Source organism: Tachypleus tridentatus, chromosome 3 (genome assembly GCF_004210375.1).
Source record: "Tachypleus tridentatus isolate NWPU-2018 chromosome 3, ASM421037v1, whole genome shotgun sequence".
NCBI lineage: Eukaryota > Metazoa > Arthropoda > Merostomata > Xiphosura > Limulidae > Tachypleus > Tachypleus tridentatus.
The window spans coordinates 42307685-42334601 of NC_134827.1; the positions used below are offsets into that span (position 1 = coordinate 42307685).

The window sequence follows — 26917 nt, forward strand, 5'->3', positions numbered from 1 at the left end:
ATAGGATGCGTGTAGAAGACATTTATTTAATAAATTCTGCTAGAAGAGTTGTGAAATTATTTAAATAATAATAGTTAGACTTAATTACAATGGTTTATTTACTACGTGGTGATGTCTGTAAAATAAAAGTTATCACGCATTCAAAACGCTATATTTTGTCTTAAATATTGATTCGACCCTCTTATGTCTGCCGTACAACATAGCTACATCAAATTATCTTATGGTTGCCTTGGCTACACAGTAAACTGTTAAATATTGGTGCTGCAAATTCTTAATAGCCAAATGCCTTTGACGTTTAGTTTTTCCAGCAACGAGAAAGCTTTGAAAAATAATCGATTCACCAGATAATTTAGGCATGAGTTCGTGAAGAATATTACCTAGGAGCGGTAAGCAGACAACAATGAAAGAAACTCCTTGTGTGTTACCTCATTCTACTTTTATAATAATATAATTACTGGAAACATAGCCTCAGGAAGCAGACAACAATGAAAGAAACTCCTTGTGTGTTACCTCATTCTACTTTTGTAATAATATAATTACTAGAAACATAGCCTCAGGAAGCAGACAACAATGGAAGAAACTCCTTGTGTGTTACCTCATTCTACTTTTATAATAATATAATTACTAGAAACATAGCTGCAGGAAGCAGACAACAATGGAAGAAACTCCTTGTGTGTTAGCTTATTCTACTTTTATAATAATATAATTACTAGAAACATAGCCGCAGGAAGCAGACAACAATGGAAGAAACTCCTTGTGTGTTACCTCATTCTACTTTTATAATAATATAATTACTAGAAACGTAGCCGCAGGGAGCAGACAACAATGGAAGAAACTCCTTGTGTGTTAGCTTATTCTACTTTTATAATAATATAATTACTAGAAACATAGCCGCAGGAAGCAGACAACAATGAAAGAAACTCCTTGTGTGTTAGCTTATTCTACTTTTATAATAATATAATTACGAGAAACATAGCCGCAGGAAGTTGACAACAATGGAAGAAACTCCTTGTGTGTTATCTCATTTAACTTCTATAGTACTATAACCACTAAAAACATAGCTGTAGTAAAGAATAGACAATAGAAGAAACTTCTTGTTTGTTATGTTATTCTACTTTTATAATAATTAATCTGAGGATTGCGGGTTCGAATCCCCGTCGCATTAAACATGCTCGCCCTTTCATCCGTGGGGGCGTTATAATGTTACGGTCAATCATACTATTTGTTGGTAAAAGAGTAGTCCAAGAGTTGGCGGTGGGTGGTGATGACTAGCTGCCTTCCCTCTAGTCTTACACTGCTGAATTAGGGACGACTAACGCAAATAACCCTCGTGTAGCTTTGCGTCAAAAACAAACAAACAACACTGATGATGTAATTTAAAGAAATTCCGAAACGCCTTTGTTAAAAAAGATTTTTGATATTATTAATTATGAGCAATTGGTTTGTATTAATTGAAATTCAAACTACTACTTCTTGGTATAATATGACTTTCTGTATATTTATAGGCCTTACATCGGCTGATTATAATCTAATAGTTATTTCTCATGCGTTAGATGGTTTGCATATCCGTACTTGTAGGTATAATATGACTTTCTGTATATTTATAGGCCTTACACCGGCTGATTATAATCTAATAGTTATTTTTCATGCGTTAGATGGTTTGCATATCCGTAGTAATTGTCTTCCTTATAAACTTCAGTTATTATTCCAAGTATTATATATTTAAATAAGATGTTTCAGTCTTATGTTACGTCTTGGATATAAAATATTTAAACCATTCTAAAATTAATGTTTCTTGTTCAGTGAATATTTAAAACGGATTTGGTCTATTAAAGAAGCTTGCGATGGTTCTAGTGTTTTTTTATATGTTTACAGTAATTCCTAAACGCTGAATTCGAAAGTGATATCATTTTTCTCTATCACGTACATATATTTCACAAAATGCCATGTGTACTTTAACAGAAGCCAATCATTTTCAATTAAACAGATTCACATTTTGTTATGCTTAAAATTTTGTCAATCGCTGGTTATCTAGGCCAATTGCGACGTGATGGATTTATCGATCGTTCTAGAATTCACAAGAAACACACTGCTTTTATATAAACGTTTAACAGGCCACACGGCGTGGTTTTTATACATATTATTTGTTTGTGACATTATTTTTAATATTATTTATTTGTCGCTGTGGCAACAAGAGGTTGTGTAAATTTGTTTCTAACTTCTTAATAAAATCGAACACAAAACATGGTTGGCTGCTTTGTGGGGACTTAAAAATTCTTTGTATATTGTTTGGTCAACAATCCTGTTATACAAAGTTAACCTGTTTCTTTGTGTGAATGGGACAAAAGAACACGATATCAGCACTGGATAAAAAAATAATGGCCACCCGGACACCAGGATAGAAAACTATTGAACATGAAGTGTGGTCGACACAAAGAAAGTCCTACTACCTCCACTTGGCATAAAACTGGGCTTGATGAAGCAGCCTCTAAAAGTCACAGACAAAGAAGACGGCTATTTCAAATATCTATGTGGGCAATTTCCATCTCTTTCAGAATCGAAATTTAAACAATAGATTTGCTTTTATTGGACCTCAGATTAGAAAACTGACTTTGGATGAACAGTTTGAAATGATAGTGAGGAATGTTGAAAAAGAAGCTTGGATTACCTTTAAAGATGTTATTGACAAATTTATAGAAAACAACAAAAACCCAAATTATGAAAATATTGTCAGTAACATACACGATAAAATTCATAGAGTTGGATGTAAAATGAGCTTGAAAGTTCATTTTGTACACTCACACATTGACTCTTTCCTTAAACACGTCGGTACCATAAGCGAAGAACAAGGGGAAGGTTTCATCATTCATCAAGACATCAGGGAAATTAAGAGGAGGTATCAGGGAAGGTGGAACATCATCATGATGGCTGATTAAGTTGGTCATTTAAACGAGATTATCCAGACATAATACACAAAGGAAAGTCACAACATTTAGTTTTTGTGTAAAATATGTTGATTTCACAAAAAATCAGGGTGAATAAAGACGCTTATTCGTTTGACATCAACGTTCTTCCAGTTTCTTCAGTTTGTTTGTATTTTTATTAACAAACCTTGTAATATAAAACGTTCATTGTGGCAAAAGAAAAAATACTGTAATCTAAGATTTTTTATTTCTGTATTTGTAAAAATATTCCTTACGTGATAGAAAAAAAATCAATATTATTTTCGAAATTTGCGTAAATTAATTACGGATAATCCATTATTAAAATCAAAACAACTTTTATGAAGTTTAAATTTGCGGGTCTGTATTGTCAAGAGTATGTAGACATTAATAAAACTTATCTTGGATCACTACATCAGTAGAAAGAAGTTTAGTTTATGATTTTCTAGCAAAGAACGATGGCTTATTATAGTATCGCATGCTTCAAGACAAATGCATTCTCAATGTATTATTACATATTTTCAGGGAATTTAGCAGACTAACAGAGGTGTGATACGAACTCGAGGCAAACTTAAAGTATTTATATGCACGAACCCTTTGAAGAAAGAATGATATTTACCAGATCATCCTCATAACTCTGGATCCACATGTAAACTATAATTATTTCTTCACGTTAAACAACATTTTATCATGGAATTGAGAGAACAAATGTTTATTGTGAATAAAATGATATTAGTTTTCAATCTCAGTAACAGTTTTGGTAATTTTGAATTGAAACATATTTTATTGTGCTGCTTAATGACAATACTTTATATCCGTTATTAGTGGTGACTACTGACACCTCAGATGAAAATGTCATCAACACCTTTCGAGAAGCTCTCACCTATTCCTCTACTATCGATATTGGAAGTGTGACTGAGGTTAAAGTTGATTCTTCTGACACCGAAGAAACTGGTACTATTCATTTGTTTCTCAAGTAATAAATATAATGTTATGATATATCATCTTTTTTTTTGTGGATGACCTATAATAACATTATGTTTTTAAGTAATAAAGATAATGTTATTATATACCATCTTTTTTGTAGATGGCATATGATAACATTATGTTTCTCTAGTAATAAAAATAATGTTATTATATATCATGTTTTTGTACTTATTCTCTTAATCATCTCTGCGAAACTGAAGCATTGTTGAACACTTAATTTGTATTTATTCTAATAATTCTTTAAGATTACTAAGGTTAACATACCATTGTAGGACATTTGTATTTACGAAGGAAAATAAACTGTAACTTGGTATTTCTACTTATAACATTCACATAAACTGTGAATATTTTCGAGTTTTTGTTGAGAATTATAAAGTGTATGAAAGGGTAGAAGGCACATGAGTAAGGATCTGTTATTCGAATAACATCTTGCACTATAAAGTTTTCAAAGGATTTGAAAAATAGCGTTTTATGAATTAAACATCTCAAGAGAAAAGACCTTTCTACTTTTTAAAATCTACTGGAATATTAGTGATGAATTAAGTGAGAGCGAAGTATATATTTATTTAAAGAACTCCTAAACCAGTATTCTGTTGTTCTAAATAGTAAAGATATCACATAAGAATTTAATTAATACATTTTATATACGTTTACGCTAATTAACACCTACTAGTCAGAATTTGATCATTCTAAATAATCTTAATTAAAACCAATGATCAATAGTACTGTTATGTTAAATATCCAATTATTCAAAAAGAAACAAAGAATTCTAATTTTTATTTCAAATATATTCTTACTAAATAATCTCGAGGTACAATTAATTTATTTCAAATATACACTTATAAAAAAACAACAATCTCTATAATTTACTTCTTTCAAAGGCCCGGCATGGCCAAATGTGTTAAGGCGTTCGACTCGTAATCCGGGTTTGAATCCTGGTCGCATCAAACATGCTCGCCCTATTAGCCGTGGGGCGTTATGATGTGACGGTCAATCCCACTATTCGTTGGTAGAAGAGTAGCTAAAGAATTAGCGGTGAGTGGTGATGACTAGCTGCCTTCCTTCTAGTCTTACACTGCTAAATTATGGACGGCTAGCGCAGATAGCCCTCGAGTAGCTTTGCGCATAATTCAAAAAACAAACATACATCATTCAAATACTCACTTATTCAATAAAAAAAGGAATGGATTGGTTTGTTTGTCTTAATTTCGTGCAAAGATAAACGAGGGCTACCTGCACTAGCCGTTCCAAATTTAACAGAGAAAATCTAAAATGAAGACAGCTAGTCATCACCACCCATCTTGTGGGCTATCCAACGGCTGAAAACACATAGTTGGTGGGACGGAGATCAGAACCACTGCCCTTACCATCTGGCCACACTGGGTTGTAATGTATCAGAATTTTGTTGTTAGAAACACTTTAAAAAAATAGAGAACGCATGACTCATAAGTCACGTATTTCATTTATGCATTCGTTAAGAAAAAACCATATCACCAATTTTATTTTCATAGCGGTGAGCGTTTTTCAGATATAGTGCGCACGTCTGCAAAGCATTCTAAAGTTTAATTATATTTTTATTTCTACAATTTTTATTTTTAAATATTTAGAATTGATATTTTATCATTTTGTGCCTTTTATTTAGTGTAAATCGCAAATAAAAAATTAAAACAAAATTCAAATTTCCATTTCTGCACGGCACTTGTAAATTTTTTAAATTTGTTTTGCCCATGCCAAAACAGAGGCTTACATTTACCAAGAAATTATCTAGTGCTTTTTTTTTCATGACTCTCCATTGTTTTCTAAAAGCCTTTTCTTTCTCATCCTCTTATAATTTTACTGTATGTGATTAGGACAACATCTGACATAGCTTGTATTTAATAATAGTCGTAACATTTCAATTTTACTTCTAACTTTTGATTAAGAAAAAATTACACTATAATTAAAGCATCTTGATATAATGCAATGGCCATTCTTTCTCTTTCTGATAATATAAACAGATTCTGATGAGATCCAACCTTTGAACATTTATTTTATACAGAATTGACCGTATGAAAAGTATGGCTGCTTTAGGAACAAGTTAGGAACATTTAAACTTTAACATTGAGTCTTATGAACTGAAATTGCAAAACAAGTTGTAACTGAGGTCTGAAGCCTTCTAAACTCAAAAGAATAATATCTTGGTAGCAAAGGAAGTTGTGAAATGAAGACATCTTCACCTTTGGAACGTGTGTTTTTGTGTTTTTTTTTATAAAGCAAAGCCACATCAGGCTATCTGCTGAGCCCACCGAAGGAAATCGAACCCCTGATTTTAGCGTTGTAAATCTGTAGACTTACCGCTGTACTATCGGAGAGCACCTTTGGAATGACCAAATGACATGTGGCAGTAAAGAATAAAACTTGTACATAATGTGGAGGATCAACGATATTGGTGAACTAACCTTTAGATAAAATGTTCAGAAAAAATGGAGGATCAACGATATTGGTGAACCAACCTTTAGAGAAAATGTTCAGAAAAAATGGAGGATGAACGATATTGGTGAACCAACCTTTAGATAAAATGTTCAGAAAAAAATGGAGGATCAACGATATTGGTGAACCAACCTTTAGATAAAATGTTCAGAAAAAATGGAGGATCAACGATATTGGTGAACCAACCTTTAGATTAAATGTTCAGAAAAAAATGGAGGATCAACGATATTGGTGAACCAACCTTTAGATAAAATGTTCAGAAAAAATGGAGGATCAACGATATTGGTGAACCAACCTTTAGATAAAATGTTCAGAAAAAAAGACCTTTACATATTTTCTGTATTTTATTTTAACCAACGTTTCGTCGTTGCGGCATTCTCAAGATTAATTAATAATCTGAAATTTTTATAATATATGTTATTCACAACGTACTTATGATACATATATAATTGTTAATGCATAGATGTATAAGTAACAAATACTTATTGTGCATATATATTTGTTAATGTATACATATATAAGTCACAATATACTTATTGTACATATAGGATTGTTAATATATACATATATAAGTCATAACATATTTATTGTACATTTAGAATTTTAAGGCAAAATTATAAGGCATAAAGCAGAGAAAGACTCAGCTATGATATATAAATAGTTCAACCGTACACATCAACAAACATTATTTGTTCAACATAAATAAATAACACCCGACGTTAAAAGAGATACATAATTAAATTCATTTTTAATTCAGTGGATATACGGTACATGATTCGACCATAACATCAGGAGTGAAATTGTAAGACAAAATAGTGCAAGTTGAAATTATATACAAGTGTCAAGGAAACAATGGAGTTTTGGGGGATACTGAGAATTACTGCTGGCTTGTCTGTTTCTTCACAGAATATTAGATGTTGTTATTTGTGTTATGGAAATAGTGATTTATAAACTTCTCTGTACATTTAGTTTGTAAACAGATTATGTCTGGACCCCAGAAACCTACGGTTCTCATAGACGTCACTTTCGATCGATACCGGAAGTCCACTGAGAACATACCAATAGTAAAGAAAATCGCCCAAAATCTCGGTATTCCAACAGTCACTACAAACAGGAATCAGCTAATTCCCGAAGAATCTTCCAGAACTGTGAATACTGGATTTTGGTGCCAGTCTCATCCTTTGCAGATGTGATTTCTGATGTTATTAGCGATGTAGCCTCTCTTGATGTTATTAAGACTTGTGGAATACTTCATGATGACTCAATAGGTTCGTAAAAACAATGTTTGTTGGGCCTTTTACTTTACAGGTTAAATATTTCACACTGTTGTTTCATTGTATGGTACTTTTTTGTCAGCAGCACTGGAAGATAAATACAGTACTTTACTAGAAAATAAACCAATTCGTCACGTGATCAGAAAACTGAAAGAAACGGAAGAGGAAATTGGTGAAACCATTAATAACTTATATAAATATTCTGGAATTGTCAACTTTTTTGTCATTGGCAATCTTTCGACCATCAATAAGACTTTGGCTGCTGTAAGTAGAGAATCAATGTTTGAATTTTATCAGTTTTTGAAAACTTACTTTACTTTATTTTTAAATAGGGGTAAAAATAGATACATGTATGGGAATTAAAGTATAGGAATCAATTTTAATAATATACCATCTTTCAAGTGCTTTAAGTGAATTATAGGAATCAATTTGATAAGGCAGCATTTTCTAGTGTCTTCTGAGTGGGATGAAAGTGACCATTTTCAAGTGTTAATTATAGAAAAATTTGATATTTAATAATGGACCATCTTTCAAGTGCTTTAAGTGAATTATAGAAATCAATTTGATAAGGCAGTGTCTTCTGAGTGAATTATAGAAATCAATTTGATGAAAGTGTTTTATGTTAATTATAAAAATATATTTAATAATTGACCATCTTTCAAGTGCTTTAAGTGAATTATAGAAATCAATTTGATAAGGCAGTGTCTTCTGAGTGGGATGAAAGTGTTTTATGTTTATTATAAAAATATATTTAATAATGGACCATCTTTCAAGTGCTTTAAGTGAATTATAGAAATCAATTTGATAAGGCAGTGTCTTCTGAATGGGATGAAAGTGTTTTATGTTAATTATAAAAATATATTTAATAATGGACCATCTTTCAAGTGCTTTAAGTGAATTATAGAAATCAATTTGATAAGGCAGCATTTTCTAAGTGGGATGAAAGTGTTTTATGTTAATTATAAAAATATATTTAATAATGGACCATCTTTCAAGTGCTTTAAGTGAATTATAGAAATCAATTTGATAAGGCAGTGTCTTCTGAGTGGGATGAAAGTGTTTTATCGTGACTACCTGTCGAAGTTCTAAATCGTAGATATTCATTAGTTTCCATATTCAAACACACGTGCAGAAGAACTAGTTGGTGGCAGAGAAAATGTAATACTTATAAGTGTCTAGATTCTTTATACACATAACTGTACTGTCTAGAAACCTGTATCTTTTCTAATATTACTTTTAGGCTGTCTCTAAGCGTATGACTGGAAAAGGTTACTCATGGTTTTTTGTTACAAAAGTAAGTTGAGCTATTTCATTACAATATGTTTTAGTATTTAGAAACTTTTAAGCAAGATAATTTCTACTCGTTCGTGTAACGTCATTAAGACAAAGTTAACAATTACACACACAGATTTGGATATAAACTCTTAATGTTTCTATAAAGTGTTTATTTTAATATATTATAAACTACTGGTTTTGCTGTTTATGAAAAGTTGATAGACCAAACGGTTAAACTTACGGACTATTTTAAAATGTTTCTGATGTTAAAACAAAATAATGCGTGAAACATGAAACTTAAACATTGCTTCTTCGTATGACAGCTTTTCTTTAAAACAAGTTGATGTTAAAACTGTTAAAAAACTTCATGTAATACTATACGTGAAACAAACTGTTAAAAACTGTGACACTTTATGTTTAATATCATTAATTCATAGATCTTTACTGGGTTTCTTTCAATGGCTATTAATATTTTAAATTATTTATAATTACTGTTCTCTGTAATGTGTAACAAAGGTTGTTTAGAAATAATGTTTTCTTCTGCACTAGAAGGATATGTTTCTTACTTGCATTAAACTGAGCTATTGACTTGTACACTGTAGTATTATCGTATCTAGAACTGTGTTCAGTCTCAACTCTCTTATGATTTACATCAACTACTTTAAGATATGTATGCATTTTTGCCAAGAAAGACTGGTTGAAAATTACCTACGTAGTTGAAGAAAGTATATAGACTGTGTTTGATACATATACTTTTCGACGACTATTACTTTATGGTATTTGTGTACACAGGACGACGCTCGGCGACTAACGTGCAACTGTAGCAGTATCAACTTCATGCTTTTCTCTCTTCAAGAAATTAAACCCAAGGAAGTTGACGACAGTGTTCCAACCCAGGTGAGGAGATGAGTTCTCTTAAAGCTATAGACTGTAGTATCTAAATAACATTTTTTACACTCACTGCAAAATAGATATAAATTGTTCTACACCGACATTCATGTCTTATTTCGCGTGTGAAGATGAATGAAAATTATTGGCTCATTTTCTAACCATTAATTCAGTAAATATTGTTAAAATTGAAACAGACTGGAAACACGTGGTTCGTTCTTTAATCAATGAAGAAATTATATTTCTTGTAATTAAAGCTAACTAAAAGTAAATGGATTATTGCCTAACATGTGGTAAATGTATATCTCTCATAACTGAATGTAACTGAAAGAAGTAAGTTTGGAATTATAACCAGTAAAAGTGTTACTTTATACGAGAAACTAAAGAAGAATAACCAGCTGGTTCAGTAACCAATTGTTCATATCAGTAATACTAAATAATATTAACTGGTTTATTCTGTAGTTACTCGAAGATTTTACCATAATAACTGGTTAGTTTAGTAGTGACTGATTCTTATATCTAAAACTAAACTATATAAGGATGTTAAGGATAATAACTGGTCACTTCAATGGCCACTGATTCCTTTATCTAAAACTAAACTATGTTATGATGCTAAGGATAATAACTGGTTAGTTCATTTGCCTCTGATTCTTATATATGAAATTAAACTATGTACGAATAATAAAGGTAATAACTGGTTAGTTTAATAGTAACTGATTCTCATAGCTAAAACTAAACTATATAAAGATGCTAAGGATAATAACTGGTTTGTTTAGTGGTGAGTGATTCTTATATATAAAACTAAAATTATATAAAGATGCTAAGGACAATGACTGGTGAATTCAGTAGTGACTGATTCTTATATATGAAACTAAACTATATATAGATGCTAAGGATAATAACCGGTTACTTCAGTTTCCCCTGATTGTTATATATAACTAAACTATATAAGGATAATAATTGGTTAGTTCAGTAGTGACTTATACGTATATATAAGTTTAAACTATATAAGTATTCTAAGTATAATTACTGGTTTCTTCAGTGGCCACTGACACTTTTATGTAAAACTAAACTACATAAGGATGCTAATGATAATAATTGGTTGGTTCAGTAGACACTGGTTCTTATATATAACACTAAACTATATAGGAATAATAAGGGTAATTGCTGGTTTGTTTAGTAGCCACTGATTCTTATATGTGTAACTAAACTATTTAAAGATACTAAGTATAATTACTGGCTAGTTCAGTGGTGACTGATTCTTATAACTAAAACTAAGCTATATATAGATGCTAAGGATAATAACTGGTTAGTTTGGTAGACACTGATTCTTATATATAAAAGTAAACTATATAAAGATGCTTATTTCTTCTGTTGTTTTTTTATAAATAAACCTAAACAGAAGAATTATAATGCATTATGGAATGATTGAGTGCTGTACTATGCTTCGATTTTCACTTGACTGAGCATCGACAGTTGATAACAACTATATTTTCCTTATATTTCAGAGGAGACCGTAATGTTTGGTGATAAAAACGTGTGATGATAATTGTTTCTGTTGTATGATCCGTGTTTATATCAACATTTACAAAATATTTATCACTGTTTAAACCATCGTGTACACGATATAGCCTTTCACAACATCTACTTTTTATTTGTTAAACATTTGTAATGATGGAGTATATTATTTAGATTGACAGGGCATTCTATTTTGACCTTACGGTTATCACTGTAAAGGCTTTGTCCAGACAGTTAGATTTGGGCTCATGGCCGACAACTTTAGACTACCCAGAATGTGGAATGACAATGAATGAAAAGCAGAATGACCAAAGAAAAAAGACAGATCTTCTTTCTGCAATCAATCAGGTAAAGGAATTGTAAGTTTGAACTGAACGGAATGTAGTAGTGAAAAGACCTTTTTGTTAGCGTACGAGATAAAAATGATTAAACATATTTAAAGATATATTTATATAAGCTCTTTGTACAAGTACTATAAATAGTAAATAATATGATTAATATAAATATATACGTAGTATGTTTTAGGGAAACAGTTAACCAAAGATAAAAATTCACAAATATATATATATATGATATGTGGTACAAAGGGGAAAAGTAACATTAAATTAACCAGTTAACATACGGCAAAAGTAAGTTAACGTTTAACTAACTAATAACTGATAAGTTTTTGTTTTCTTAGAACAGATACAGTTTCAGGGTTCTGTTTATTTTAACAAGGTGTCCAGAGAGGGTGTATATAACAGACCGCTGATTATAACCAACAAGACAAGTTACCGTGAAGTCATTCTAAACATTGCCATTATAGAAATTATAAACAATCAACGAGTAACAGAACAGAAGGTGAGTTTTGAGTTATTTCTTTCTTACACTTAACAACAACAAACTTGTCTTTCATTGTCACAATGTTTGACAAAATATTTTTAATGTTTATAGCATTATTTACACTATAATTAAAATAATGTAATGGACATAAACCTACTCATTGTAGTTACAGAAACAAAAATCGTTAAATTATAATCACTAATTCGATCTAAGGTTTTTCTTCTATAATATAAGGTGATTTAATGAAACTTCAGTGTAATTCCATTAATGTTAAAATATTTACGGGAAAACTTTATATTGATTGTAATATGCCTTTTAAAACAAAGTCAGTTTTCGTAAGTAAAAGCAGTATTGTGGAGTATTCAATTCATTCAGTTTTAAAAATGACTGTCATGCAATAACAGAAATAAATAAAAATAAGACAGACACTTTACTCAGTTTTGTTACTGTTGTTAAGCCCCTAACTAAACACCACAAAGATTGAAACCAGATATTCAGCATTACAAGCCTTCCAGCTTACACTTTACTCAGTTTTGTTACTGTTGTTAAGCCCCTAACTAAACACCACAAAGATTGAAACCAGATATTCAGCGTTACAAGCCTTCCAGCTTACACTTTACTCAGTTTTGTTACTGTTGTTAAGCTCCTAACTAAACACCACAAAGATTGAAACCAGATAGTCAGCGTTACAAGCCTTCCAGCTTACACTTTACTCAGTTTTCTTACCGTTGTTAAACCCCTAACTAAACACCACAAAGATTGAAACCAGATATTCAGCGTTACAAGCCTTCCAGCTTACACTTTACTCAGTTTTGTTACTGTTGTTAAGCCCCTAACTAAACACCACAAAGATTGAAACCAGATAGTCAGCGTTACAAGCCTTCCAGCTTACACTTTACTCAGTTTTGTTACTGTTGTTAAGCCCCTAACTGAACACCACAAAGATTGAAACCAGATATTCAGTGTTACAAGCCTTCCAGCTTATAGATAAATCACCAGAGGTGGAGAGAATTTCAACTATTTTTATAAAACATAATGTACAGTGTAAAAAATAAACGATATAGTACCATCTTTTTCTTGCTCACACATTTGTTTAAGTATTTACTTGTTCTATATTACTACTCTACCTACGTAATACTTTTCTGTCTGACTGCTAAATCTGCACTGTTATAAATAATATAGTACCACGTTTTTCTTGCTCATGATTTAGTAAAAGTATTTACTTGTTTTGTATTACTACTCCACTTACATTTGTTGTCTCTATCTGACTGATAAGTCTGTGGTGTAATAAATAATACAGTATCATATTTTTCTTGCTCACATATTTGTTTTAGTGTTAACTTGTTCTGTATGATAATTCTATTTATATAATGCTTTCTTTATGTGACTGCTAAATCTGCTATTATGTTTTTTGTTGCTCACGCATAATGCTTTGTTTATCTCACTACTAAATCTGTGGTATAGTAAATAATAAAGTTTCATCTTTTTTTTATGTATACATTTCTATAAGCATTTACTCGTCATGTATTACTATACATATGATTTCTTATTCAGAACTGGATTAGATAGATGTTTTTTAAATTACAGTGTTAGGTTAGGAATTTGTGGATTGTGGAGTCGAATGTTTTAATGAATATGGATTTTATGGCTATGGAGGAGTTACAGTGTTTGATTTATTTCACTTTTCACTGGTATAGAGAACCTTCATTCTTACTAAAGGGGGTGTTACAGTGTTTGATTCATTTCACTTTTCACTGGTATAGAGAACCTTCATTCTTACTAAAGGGGGTGTTACAGTGTTTGATTCATTTCACTTTTCTCTGGTATAAAGAACCTTCATTCTTACTAAATGGGGAATTACAATGTTTGATTCATTTCACTTTTCACTGGTATAGAGAACCTTCATTATTAGTAGAGGGGAGTTACAGTGTTTGATTCATTTCCCTTTTCACTGGTATAGAGAACCTTCATTCTTAGTAGAGGGGGAGTTACAATGTTTGATTCATTTCACTTTTCACTGGTATAGAGAACCTTCATTCTCAGTAGAGGGGGAGTTACAATGTTTGATTCATTTCACTTTTCACTGGTATAGAGAACCTTCATTCTCAGTAGAGGGGGAGTTACAATGTTTGATTCATTTCACTTTTCACTGGTATAGAGTACCTTCATTCTTAGTAGAGGGGGTGTTACAGTGTTTGATTCATTTCACTTTTCTCTGGTATAAGAACCTTCATTCTTACTAAATGGGGAATTACAATGTTTGATTCATTTCACTTTTCACTGGTATAGAGAACCTTCATTATTAGTAGAGGGGGAGTTACAGTGTTTGATTCATTTCACTTTTCACTGGTATAGAGAACCTTCATTCTTAGTAGAGGGGGAGTTACAATGTTTGATTCATTTCCCTTTTCACTGGTATAGAGAACCTTCATTCTTAGTAGAGGGGGAGTTACAATGTTTGATTCATTTCACTTTTCACTGGTATAGAGAACCTTCATTCTCAGTAGAGGGGGAGTTACAATGTTTGATTCATTTCACTTTTCACTGGTATAGAGTACCTTCATTCTTAGTAGAGGGGGAGTTACAGTGTTTGATTCATTTCACTTTTCACTGGTATAGAGTACCTTCATTCTTAGTAGAGGGGGAGTTACAATGTTTGATTCATTTCCCTTTTCACTGGTATAGAGAACCTTCATTTTTAGTAGAGGGGGAGTTACAATGTTTGATTCATTTCACTTTTCACTGGTATAGAGAACCTTCATTCTTACTAAAGGGGGAGTTACAATGTTTGATTCATTTCACTTTTCACTGGTATAGAATACCTTCATTCTGTAGAGTGCTTTCATTCTATAGAATACCTTCATTCTTAGTAGAGGTGATTATACTTCTCTTCCTCTCAGTGATGACAAGGAAACCCACTTGTAGAGAAAAATATATATGTAAAAACAGCTGGTCTGGGTTGAGAAAAGTTTGATGTAGAGGGGCGAACAACGTTTCGACCTTCTTGGGTTATCGTCAGGATCACAAAGGTTTGTTTATCAAAACTATCCAACTAGTATCACTTGTTTGTTTATCAAAGCTATCCAACTAGTATCACTTGTTTGTTTATCAAAACTGTCCAACTTGTTTCGTTTTACTTGTTGTTTTTTAACTCTGTCCAACATGTATCACTTTACTTGTTTCTTTATAAAAACTATCGAACTAGTATCACATTACTTGTTTGTTTATAAAAACTATCGAACTAGTTTCACTTTACTTGTTTGTTTATCAAAACTATCCAACTAATATGACGTTGGTAAAAGAGTAGTCCAAGAGTTGGCGATGAGTGGTGATGACTAGCTGCCTTCCCTCTTGCTTTACACTACTAAGTTAAGGACGACTAGCGCCGATAGCCTTCGTGTAGCTTTACTATAAGAAAACATGCATATACTCAGATAGCCCTCGTGTAGCTTGACCCGAAATTAAAAAAAAACAAACGAACAACAATGTTGTTGGCATCCTAGACATCAGTCTTCTGTTAACACCATTTCAATCCTCTGCTAGCAGTATATTAAACAACTATACCCACAGACAAAATAAAAAGTCTGTCCTCTTTACCTCTATGACATCAATAATTACATGATCTGTTCATCTAACAGTAGAATCCTTTGGTGTTAAGTTCAAGTAAATTTTGTAATATGAATGATATGGAACGTCTTGTATTTAGGCAAACAGTTCATGATATGTTGTGAGCTTTATCTGTAGGTGGGAGTATGGTCGCCTGGTTATCCAGAACGTATTGTCTTCAACGACGGATTTTCCAAGAAAACATTTGATGATTTTAAAGCTGTGATAATATACAAAATCACAACAGTTGTGGTAAGTTTGATATATCCTAAACATTCTGAAGGTTTCAGTTTCAATTTTCATGCTGTTCACCAGATTCAAATATATTTAACTATGTTAACTATTTCTAATCGTATTCTGTAAGTATTTAAATTAACACAGAAATTATTACTATGTAGAAACCTGATCATTTTGTTAACAAAGTGTTTTACTCTGATTTTTTGTAATTGTTTTTAGTTTGATCGCAATAACTCTTCACATACAATTTTACTTCGATTGTGTTAAGACTTGTCTTAGATAACATCATTACCCTTGTATATCAGATGTTTAATTATATTTATGGCCTTGTTGAAACACCTATTAATTTAATTTTATAGTTGTTCTACTACAACAATTGTTTAATTATATTCCTGGTCTTGTTAAAACACCTATCAATTTAATTTTATACTATCTCTACAATATCAGATGTTTAAAATGTTTCTGTCCTTGTTAAAACACCTATTAATATACATTTATAGTAGACCTACTATATTAGGTGTATAATTATACTTCTGACCTTGTTCAAACACCTATTAATCTAATTTTATAGCAACTTTATTGTAACAGGTGTTTAATTATAATCCTGGCCTACAATATCAGATGTTTAAATATGTTCCTGTCGTTGTTAAAACACCTATTAATATATATTTATAGTAGACTTACTATATCAGGTGTTTCAATATATTCTGGGCCTTGTTCAACCACCCGTCAATCTAATTGTATACTATCTCTACTATATTAGATGTATGGTTATATTCTAGGCCTCGTTATAACACCCACCAATCTAATTTTATACTAGCTCGACAATTTAAAATGTTTTTATGATATTCATGTTCTTGTTGAACATAGTATGTGTTATTTCTTACTTGCTTATGTTGTAAAAGTAGAGGAAATGAAATTATTCCCTTCAAACTTTGTTTTGTGACCTGGATAATTAAATTTAGAAACTAACCTATTTTTTTGGTTAAAACGGACAAATTTGCACATTTTCATTTACATAAGGTCTGAATATGAATCAAGATTTACATGTATTTATACTAAAGTTATACAAAATGTTTAGAAATGTTTAGTAGTGAGTAGTTTTTTTATACTTGCGACTGGAATGTAAATCACTTTCACGAATCAGCCCCAAATATAGTCTCCTATCATGTTTTCGTTATACGCTCCTTGGTAGCGACATTCAAAGTCTAGTATATCTTGATGGAAGCGCTTGCCTTGTTTCTCTGAGTATGCTCTCGTATTCTCCTTGAATTTATCAAGATGAGTGTCAAGAATATGGACTTTCAGGGATATCCTGCAGTCCATTTTGCCATAGTTCTTCACCAGAGGCTCAACTATTTCCACATCATTTTCGGCCTTATGATTGCCCAAGAAGCCCCAAACCACTGTAACAAAGCTGCCCCAAGGTTTTTTCCCTTTCTACTGAGCTTTTTGGGGAATTTTGTGCGCTCCAGGATCTTCTTTATTTGTGGTCCAACGAAGACACCATCTTTGACCTTTACCTCGGACAGCTCAGGGAAGAAGTCTCGAATGTACTTGAAAGCTGCAAACTCCTTATCAAGAGCTGTGACATATTGCTTCATAAGACCCAATTTTATGTGCAATGGTGGGAACAACACCTTTTGCCAGCCCGACGTTTGGAAGGGTCCACTATGCAGAAGTACCAATTGCTTGAGTGGTCAAATTCTCTCTTTTCCCCTCTGTACCATCCTGCAGAAGAGCAAAATAAAATTGTTATTATTAAGAACAAATTTATTTCATCCACAACTAATGTGTAACAGGTTCATGCAAAATATTTTATATGTGATATGTTTCTACACTATTGGAAATTAAAAATATTAATTAAAAGATATTTAAATTTTAAAGGTCTAAAATTTGTATAATATAAAATTTTACTATTCAAACAAGCAAACATTGCCGTCTTACCTTCTAGAGTTTTTTTTGCAGTGCTCAAAGGTAAAATAAGTTACTCAGGGTTTATTTTGATCCCTGACAGGCATGCCGAAATATACCTTGTAGGCTTCACACATTTTAGCAGATGCTGTCACAGAGTACTTTTTCGTTCTTGTCTTGATAAATTGACCACATACATAGCAGAATGCGTCTGGAGAACGCTTGCAGCTTTTTTATGCCATCTCTGATAAAATCAGATAGGTCTATGTGTTCACTTAGGCAGCTAGAACTAAACTGAAGTGGTGAGTCCCTGTATATATATTAATATGGAAAGTTCTAGAAAATTGTAAAGGCTCTTTAAAACTTTCGTAAGTTCTACAACATTCTAGAAAGTTTTTGAAAATTATTGTAAGTTCGAGAAATTTCTCTATCAGCTACTCAGCACTGAATCTACCTGGAATGTTCTGGAAAATGGGTAAATTTCAAAATTTCGTTATCCAGGTCACAAAAGCAAAGTTTGAAGAGAAAAATAGGTCTTTTCCATTACTTTAGGCACAAGCTATTGGGAAATAACACTTTCTGCCCAGGAACAAGAAAAAGCAAACATTTTGTTACATAGTGTTGTTTCTACATTTATTCAAGAATCTTTAAAATGCATTTTAATCTACTTCCTGTTTATCGTATGTTTCAATATGATCACATTTTGAGTTTTGTTCACATTGTTTTTAACTTAGTTAACTTTACAGAACTTAACCTATAGTAAACAAAACGCGGGTTTAACCAACTTTTATATTATTTTTTTCTGTAGACAACCATAGTTATAAATTCATGATGTGCTGAAAACACTTAGGTCCAAAAAGTTTTGATAAAACGGAAATAGAAACCCTTATAAACCGATATAGGATTTCAGTTTTATGTGTTTTCTAACGTGTTCTACTTGTGATTGTTGCCAGTAAACGATTACAATATATCTTGAAAATATTTCTTTATTGTTTTACTTCAATTAATTTATACCACAAACATTATTAACAGAAATATGTGTAGTCTAATTACAAAAAAAACAAAACCATCCGCTATTTTCAGCAACCACCTTTTGTTCAAAAGTAACGCGAACAGATGGATCAGAAGAGTTTCAAGGGTATTGCATCGATCTAATTAACAATATGAAAAGATTTTACAGTTTGAGTTTGAAATCTCTGAAAGCCCCGACAAGATGTTTGGTATTATGAATGCATCTGGTGGGTGGAACGGCATGATTAAAGAACTGATAGACAAGGTGAGTTTCTTTTTTTTTTATGGACAAATTTCTAGTTAGAAATGCATCCAAAAAATATAGATAGGTAAGTTTCCTTTATTCGTGGCTATTTTATTGCAACTTTTGTGAAAGAAAGTGTTATTGTTCAGTATATTTTGGTCTTCTCTAAAGCTAGTAGTTTATCTGTTTTAATGTCCTTTATAAACATAGAAATATGCGTTTACCTCATTATTGTTCTTATAGAAAGCTGACATTGCTTTGGCGCCATTATCAGTGATGGCTGAGCGAGAAACTGTAGTAGATTTTACTGTTCCATTTTACGATCTTGTGGGCATATCTATTCTTATGAAGAAGCCACAGGTTCCTTCTTCCATTTTCAAATTCTTGACCGTTCTGGAAACTAATGTATGGGCGTCTATTATTGGTGCTTATTTCTTTACGAGGTGAGTTTAATATATGAACGTCCGTATATAATAATGAAAACAAACGTAACACGTCTTTACAAATTGAGTTTTTATTTAATTAAAAAATCTGTCTATGGAACATACGTGATAATAACTCAAACAAACCAAATTATTATTTGTTCATTCACGGTTAATGTAGACCAATCATGGAAGAAAAACCATGTAATGATTTGTCCCACCTTTTCCAGACTCCTCACTCCTGCGTGACTACCGCCGATCCCAGGATCCTTCAGGTTTATGCTACCTTCGTTGTTTTTAAATACTGTAAACATTTTATATTGAGCAACTAAACATTGTCCTTGGTTATTACATGTGCAACATATTTTGTGTATCGAACTCCAGGACTTACTTTTGTTTATTGATTGGTCAGTATCATTTCCTTCCGATCCAGTTATGGATCAAAGCACGCTCCTACTACCACACATTTGAAGGCAAATGCTTTTGTTATCTGTGTAAAACGGCTCGTTTGGGTTGACAAAATATTTTACGTGGAAGAGTGAACAATGTTTCGACTTTCTTCGGTCATCACCAGGTTCACTTTTGTTATCTATTTTGAATGGAAGTTTAGTTTTCCTCTAATGATCACAGTGAAGTCATTCTGGATCAGATCTTGGTCCTTCCCTCATCCATGTTCTTGAGAGTTCTTTACTTTTTGTATCTTGTAAAGCTTGCGATATCCATGTTGCTGGAACAGTGGTAAGTCTATGGATCTAACACGCTAGAACCAAAGGTTCAGTTCCTTTCGGTAAACACAGCAGATAACCTGATGTGGCTTTTCTACTAGAAGAAAAAACACAAACACACACACTATATCATCACCCTTTCCTAACCAGATAGTCTTCCTACTTCCATCTATTCTATACATCAGTATACAGTTGCCCAGATAGTCTTAGCTTATATCCATGTTATCTCTACACCAGTATACAGTTGCCCAGATAGTCTTAGCTTATATCCATGTTATCTATAGACCAGTATACAGTTTCCCAGATAGTCTTAGCTTATATCCATGTTATCTATACACCAGTATACAGTTGCCCAGATAGTCTTAGCTTATATCCATGTTATCTATACACCAGTACACAGTTTCCCAGATAGTCTTAGCTTATATCCATGTATTCTATACACCAGTACACAGTTTCCCAGATAGTCTTAGCTTATATCCATGTTATTTATACACCAGTACACAGTTTCCCAGATAGTCTTAGCTATATCCATGTATTCTATACAGCTGTTCAGTTTTCTTAATCTATCTGCTTTGTTTTACACATTTCTTTTCCACACAGTGCTTTACTCTACAGCTTAGTGTTTTTTGTTTTACTTTTGTTAAAACCGTCAAGGTCTCCTGTTAATCTTGCTTCCAATCAATTGATGTCTTAAGGAAGACCCTTGAACGTATCCTTATTCAACAAACGGAATACTTCACTGACACCCACTAGTTGTTTTTGCTTACACAAGCTGGTGTTTTCCCTCGTTATTTGCAGTTTTTAAGCTTACTAAACACTTCCATACTCCAATGTCTGGTTTTGTTTGATTTTAAACGAGTGTGTGATTTAGTTTGACATATAATAATAATTTTCGACATCTGTCTTGTATACGCTTTAGCTGTTCTTTTATTTCTTCAGAACCTCATACTGAAATTCACATAAAAAAGTCATTCTCGACCAATTCCATCGGTGTTGATGTTCCAAGAAATCCGTTATTTAAACTCTTATTGTCCATGTTGTTTATTGCTGACATACCTGTCTATCTCCTATTCGCCCTCTTAGTCGTGGGGGCGTTGCAATTTGACATTCACTTCCACTATTCGTTAGTTTTTTAAAGAGCAGCCCAAAAGCTTGCTGTGAATGGTGATAACTAGCTTCCTTTCAAACTGTATCCTACAATATGCCCATAACTCAGCTGTAGAACTGAGCTGTAAAACTTGGGTGTATAATTCAGCTGTACAACTCAGCGCAGTTCTTCCAAAGGCTTTTTACTTATTTCCTGCTTTAGAGCCGCCACTGGAAGTTTACAATTGAATCTGGAAAACAAGCTGTTTTCTTTGACCCAACTTGATGTATATTTATTAAATGTTAGCATTTAGCACATTTCCCTAACCCTATGAAACGCATTGGTGTTAATCGTCTTAGCTGAAAGACCCCCCTGAAATCCTCAGCAAAAAGTTCAAATTTTCCCTCAATTTATTGCACTGTTTGTATGATTCTTCCAAGGGTTTGGATCATCAACTCCATTTATATTCCTATGAAGCTCTTTTCTGTCCCACTTAATTTGTATATTCCTATGAAGATCTTTTCTGTCCCACGTAATATGTATATTTCTATGAAGATCTTTTCTGTCCCACTTAATTTGTATATTCCTATGAAGCTCTTTTCTGTCCCACTTAATTTGTATATTTCTATGAAGCTCTTTTTTGTTTCACTTAATTTTTATATTCCTATGAAGCTCTCTTCTGTCTCACATAATTTGCATATTCCTATGAAGCTCTTTTCTGTCCCACTTAATTTGTATATTCCTATGAAGCTCTCTTCCGGCCAACTTAATTTGTATATTCCTATGAAGCTCTCTTCTGTCCCACTTAATTTGTATATTTCTATAAAGCTCTTTTCTGTCCCACTTAATTTGTATATTTCTATAAAGCTCTTTTCTGTCCACTTAATTTGTATATTCCTATGAAGCTCTCTTCCGCCAACTTAATTTGTATATTCCTATGAAGCTCTTCTGTCCCACTTAATTTGTATATTTCTATAAAGCTCTTTTCTGTCCCACTTAATTTGTATATTTCTATAAAGCTCTTTTCTGTCCCACTTAATGTGTATATTCCTATGAAGCTCTCTGCTGTCCCACTTAAGCGTGTATATTCCTATGAAGCTCTTTTGTCATGCTTGACTAGCTTTTCAGCAGTATCTTCTCCGTCCAAGTTACGAATTATATTTTTACTGCTGTTTTACTTGATTCGTTTTGTATTTACATGATCTCCGTGTTTGGCTTGTTCAACTCTGCCTTAAGATACTCTTCCGTTCTTTTAATATCCTTGGGAACGTTCTCCACATAGCTGATAAATTCTTGAACCTCTATACCATATCACAAGGTCATCCCGATACAATGTTACATTAATCCCTGATCATCCATTCTGCACATGGTATTGGACTATTTGTCATATCGTTTCCGTCATTTATTCACATGTGACTGGCTCCTGACTTATATTTCTGTTGTTCACAATACTATATAGTCATGCCACATTTGTATGAATCTCTTAACAATAACTTTTCATTTCATGATCCATACCTTCAGTCAAAGAGAGGCAACTCTTTGGTATCTCGCCAGCTTGCTGGAGTTAAACGGTATTAAAAAATAAAACTCATAAACGTTACAAGCGAATGTATTAGACCATTATTTAGTATTAACTCGTTTCTATAGTTATTACCAAACAAGTTCATGTATTTAATCATTATTACGAATTTAACCGTACCTATGATTATTGTCTTACGAATACACGTGCTTAACAGTTGTGTAACTTACATATTTTTCCTGTATAATTAAGTAACTAGTTTAAAATATACACCTTTCTGGAGTCACTTAATAGATTGAACCAGTACATTCATTCATCAATATTTACAGAAATGTATATGTTTACCGTCTCCTGAACGTAAACCACATAACGATCTAATGGTAGCTAACATAGTGTAGTATTTCACTAATAATTAATTCAGGAAATGTTTCTCCAAAAGTACATTAATTTTAGTGTATATAATTATGATAGAGTGTCTTATTGATTTATATATTTCTCTGACTTATTGGTAATGTAGATTGTTATATTCAAAAATTCACTTTAATGTTATAATTATTTTAAAGTTCAGCTGAAAATTCTTTAAACAGTACATTGATTATATATTTTTATTAACTTGCTTTGAAACTTTGATAAATGTGTCTTAATATTGTTTCAGTTTCCTAATGTACGCTTATGAGTGCTTCAGCCCCTATAGTAACCGAAATAACAACCAGAATGCACGTGAGTTCAACTTGAAGGAGTGTTTATGGTTTTGTATCACGTCTCTCACTCCACAGGGTAAGTATACATAGGTTGTTTGTGTCGGATATTTGTGCAAAGCTATACAATGGTTATCTGTGTTAGCCCTCTCTAATTTTGAACTAATAGAGACTACAAGGATCATAGTTAGTTAGTCAAATTACTTGCCAACATTTTAGCTACTATAGGGAAATAGGTAATTTGAATCACCAATCTCATAATGTACCTCATAGCTGAAAACATTGGAATACAATTTTGTAGACGAACCTTGACCCATAGTATTCTCAGTCGTACATGCTAACATTAAGCCAAGCCCAGGTATTAAAGGCAGTTTAAGCAGAATTCCTATTAAGAGCAGTTGACCTAACTGTGTTTAATAAAATTTGAAATAGAAATAAACATACAATAAATATATACAACAACATGATTTAATATTGTGTTTAACAACATGTGAACTACAAAAAAGGTACAATAACTATATACGACAATGTGATTTGATACTCTCTTCAACTAAATGTAAATTACAAAAAAGGTACAATAAGTGCATACAACAATGTAATTTAACATGGTGTTTCACAACATGTGAACTACAAATAAAGGTACAATAAGTGTATACAACAATGTAATTTAACATGGTGTTTCACAACGTGTGAACTACAAATAAAGGTACAATAAGTGTATACAACAATGTAATTTAACATGGTGTTTCACAACGTGTGAACTACAAGAAAAGGTACAATAAGTGTATACAACAATGTAATTTAACATGGTGTTTCACAACATTTGAACTACAAATAAAGGTACAATAAGTGTATACAACAATGTAATTTAACATGGTGTTTCACAACATTTGAACTACAAATAAAGGTACAATAAGTGTATACAACAATGTAATTTAACATGGTGTTTCACAACATTTGAACTACAAATAAAAGGTACAATAAGTGTATACAACAATGTAATTTAACATGGTGTTTCACAACATGTGAACTACAAATAAAGGTACAATAAGTGTATACAACAATGTAATTTAACATGGTGTTTCATAACGTGTGAACTACAAGAAAAGGTACAATAAGTGTATACAACAATGTAATTTAACATGGTGCTTCACAACGTGTGAACTACAAATAAATCAGTGATTCTCAACCTTTTCTGACTTGCGGCACACTACGACAATCTGAAAATTTACGCGGCACACCTGGAAAGCCTTAACGATTTTTTTTAGGTACGTTATGCGACACGGCGTTAAAAGCCTTAGAACGAAAATCACGGTCAGAGCAAGCGATATTAATGTCATTGTGCATCACGTTTAGATACATGTAACACAGAAGAGTTAACTTAAAAAGCCCTAGAACGAAAATCACGGCCAAAGGAAGCGATAATAATGTCATCTGGACATTGACAATACTATCATTTGCTTTGGCCGTGAGTGTCCTTCTAAGGCTTTTTAAGGATTTTGTGGTACAGCAGAAAAATCAAAACATTTTATCTTTCATATATGTTTTCAATGTAACGCTTGCGCCTGCTTCCGAGAGCAAATCAAATTGAGCGAGGCTCTAACGTAGATAAACAAGTTCGCATTTCATCATCGACTGTAAGAAGCCTCTCTCTCTTTCTGGCTTTAATTTCAGTCAATGCTGAAAATCAATTTCACAAAAACCACAAAGATGCAAATGAAAGCAGAACTTCAATTACTTTTAAAGTGATTGCAGGATATGAATTTTTAATGGAGATCGAAAACTCATCCAAGCTCTTTTCGGTAAACAATGACTGATAAAATTTGTCGTTTCGTAAATCAATGAGCTGTTCTTCCTCCTCAGTTGTAAGGTTTGTTGTCTCGTTGATTCCGAACGGAGAGGTCACTCAGTTATATTCTTCGACAGCAAGTAACGGGAAGTAATGGTTTAGTGCGGACTGTAGGTCGCTCAATGTGTTCAAAATTTGAGGGCAGTTTTCTTCTTTGACGGACATTCGTTAACAGAAGGAAAACAATCAAGGACTTCTTTCGATATATTATTCTTCCACAGCGTCCACGTTTTCATCGAAGGCCTTTAGTTTGGACGTTGCTAGTAATGTTTTCAGATCGAACTTGGAGACTTAAGTTCAGATAATTTAATTTGTCGAACAAGTCGGAGAGAAATCGAACCTTCAGCCACCAGATCTCATCATGAAAAGAAAATTTAAAACCTGTTCCCTCAACCCCAAGAAAGAAATTACTTCAGTTTTAGTTGGACAAGACGCTTTAACACTTTCCTTTCAAAGCCATCGAACTTCAGTGTGATACAGTAGCTTTTTTGTAATCTGAATCCATCGCCTCAGAGAGAGAGAAAAGTCGAGATTGAAGTGGTCGAGACTTGATGAAATTCACCACCAGGTGCCGAATCCCTGTGATTTTCCTTGTATTGAAGGACAAGCCTATGTTTGGATTTTGTTGGCGTATCAGAATGTACTTTCGTTGAACAGTTATTCCAAAGTAAGCTTGAAGAGCAAAATGTTTTCATTCACCAACTCAAAATGTCTTGGCCTTTTCGCTGTACTTTTTAAATCTTTGCAAAATAAGTATTCGTTTACGATTTTTCCATCTTTAATGAATCAAACAAAGTCAGAACTTGAGCTTTTCCACTAACGTCAGTAGATTCATCAACTTGAAGAGACCATAGCAGAGACAAATCATCTTCAGGCTTAAGTGTTCGCAAACTTGATACTTCAGCGACCGACGACAAGTCTACAATTCTTCGCGAAATTGTGTTGTGGACAGTGGAACTTGCTTAACCTTTTTACGCATCCGTTCCAAACATAGTATCAGTGAATGATTGCTAACACTGGCACAATGACTGATTCGGCCTCCATTATCGCTTTTCTTGCGTTTTGCCAACAATTGAGCAACCTTAACACAATCAATCTTTTTGGGCAGCTTCCTGTAGTTCACGAGCTTCTTGATTGTTCATGTTGTTGACCATACGATTCGAAATATTCTTTTGGTTTATCCTTCACAGCTGAACGTTTTCCGACAGTGTTCTCTTCAGTTTGCTCGAAACAAGTTACCTTGTTTGATAAAGCTGCATTGCGGTAGACAGAATGGTAACTGAGAATGTCGATTTCAAAGCGATAAAATTGTATTGATGTATTCGTTTTGTACTTTCGTTTGATTACTTGCTTTTGATTCAACACATTTTCCTTTGCAGCACCAGACTTTACTTAATATTTTTCCATGAATAAATGATAAAGCTAATTCG

At 32.6% G+C, this 26917-nt stretch overlaps 3 protein-coding genes across 5 annotated transcripts in view; 2 read left to right on the forward strand and 1 right to left on the reverse strand.

Moving 5' to 3' along the window:
* LOC143246756 (uncharacterized) overlaps window positions 1-7895 on the forward strand; it is a 24591-nt gene extending 16696 nt beyond the window's left edge. For all 3 annotated transcript variants that reach the window (XM_076493887.1, XM_076493888.1, XM_076493889.1), the window contains 3 exons: window positions 3768-3896; window positions 7368-7666; window positions 7758-7895. In XM_076493887.1, the coding sequence (XP_076350002.1) occupies window positions 3768-3896; window positions 7368-7591 (353 nt within the window). In that variant the 3' untranslated portion in view covers window positions 7592-7666; window positions 7758-7895. The remainder of the gene's footprint in view (window positions 1-3767; window positions 3897-7367; window positions 7667-7757) is intronic.
* Window positions 1-26917, reverse strand: part of LOC143246752 (synaptonemal complex protein 2-like) — a 253052-nt gene that overhangs the window by 186898 nt on the left and 39237 nt on the right. The window lies entirely within an intron of this gene.
* Window positions 7758-19055, forward strand: LOC143246755 (uncharacterized). The gene is made up of 7 exons (XM_076493886.1): window positions 7758-7936; window positions 8913-8966; window positions 9740-9844; window positions 11528-11701; window positions 12071-12193; window positions 15920-16033; window positions 19037-19055. The coding sequence occupies exons 2-7, from the start codon at window positions 8928-8930 to the stop codon at window positions 19037-19039; spliced, it is 558 nt and encodes a 185-aa protein (XP_076350001.1). The 5' UTR covers window positions 7758-7936; window positions 8913-8927; the 3' UTR covers window positions 19040-19055.

Bases quoted from the DNA above. Each gene is read 5' to 3' on its own strand.
- LOC143246755 (XM_076493886.1), top strand. From the start codon at position 8,928: ATGACTGGAAAAGGTTACTCATGGTTTTTTGTTACAAAA. The intron at 8,967-9,739 runs GTAAGTTGAGCT...TTGTGTACACAG, and splicing joins CATGGTTTTTTGTTACAAAA to GACGACGCTCGGCGACTAAC. The intron at 12,194-15,919 runs GTGAGTTTTGAG...CTTTATCTGTAG, and splicing joins AACGAGTAACAGAACAGAAG to GTGGGAGTATGGTCGCCTGG.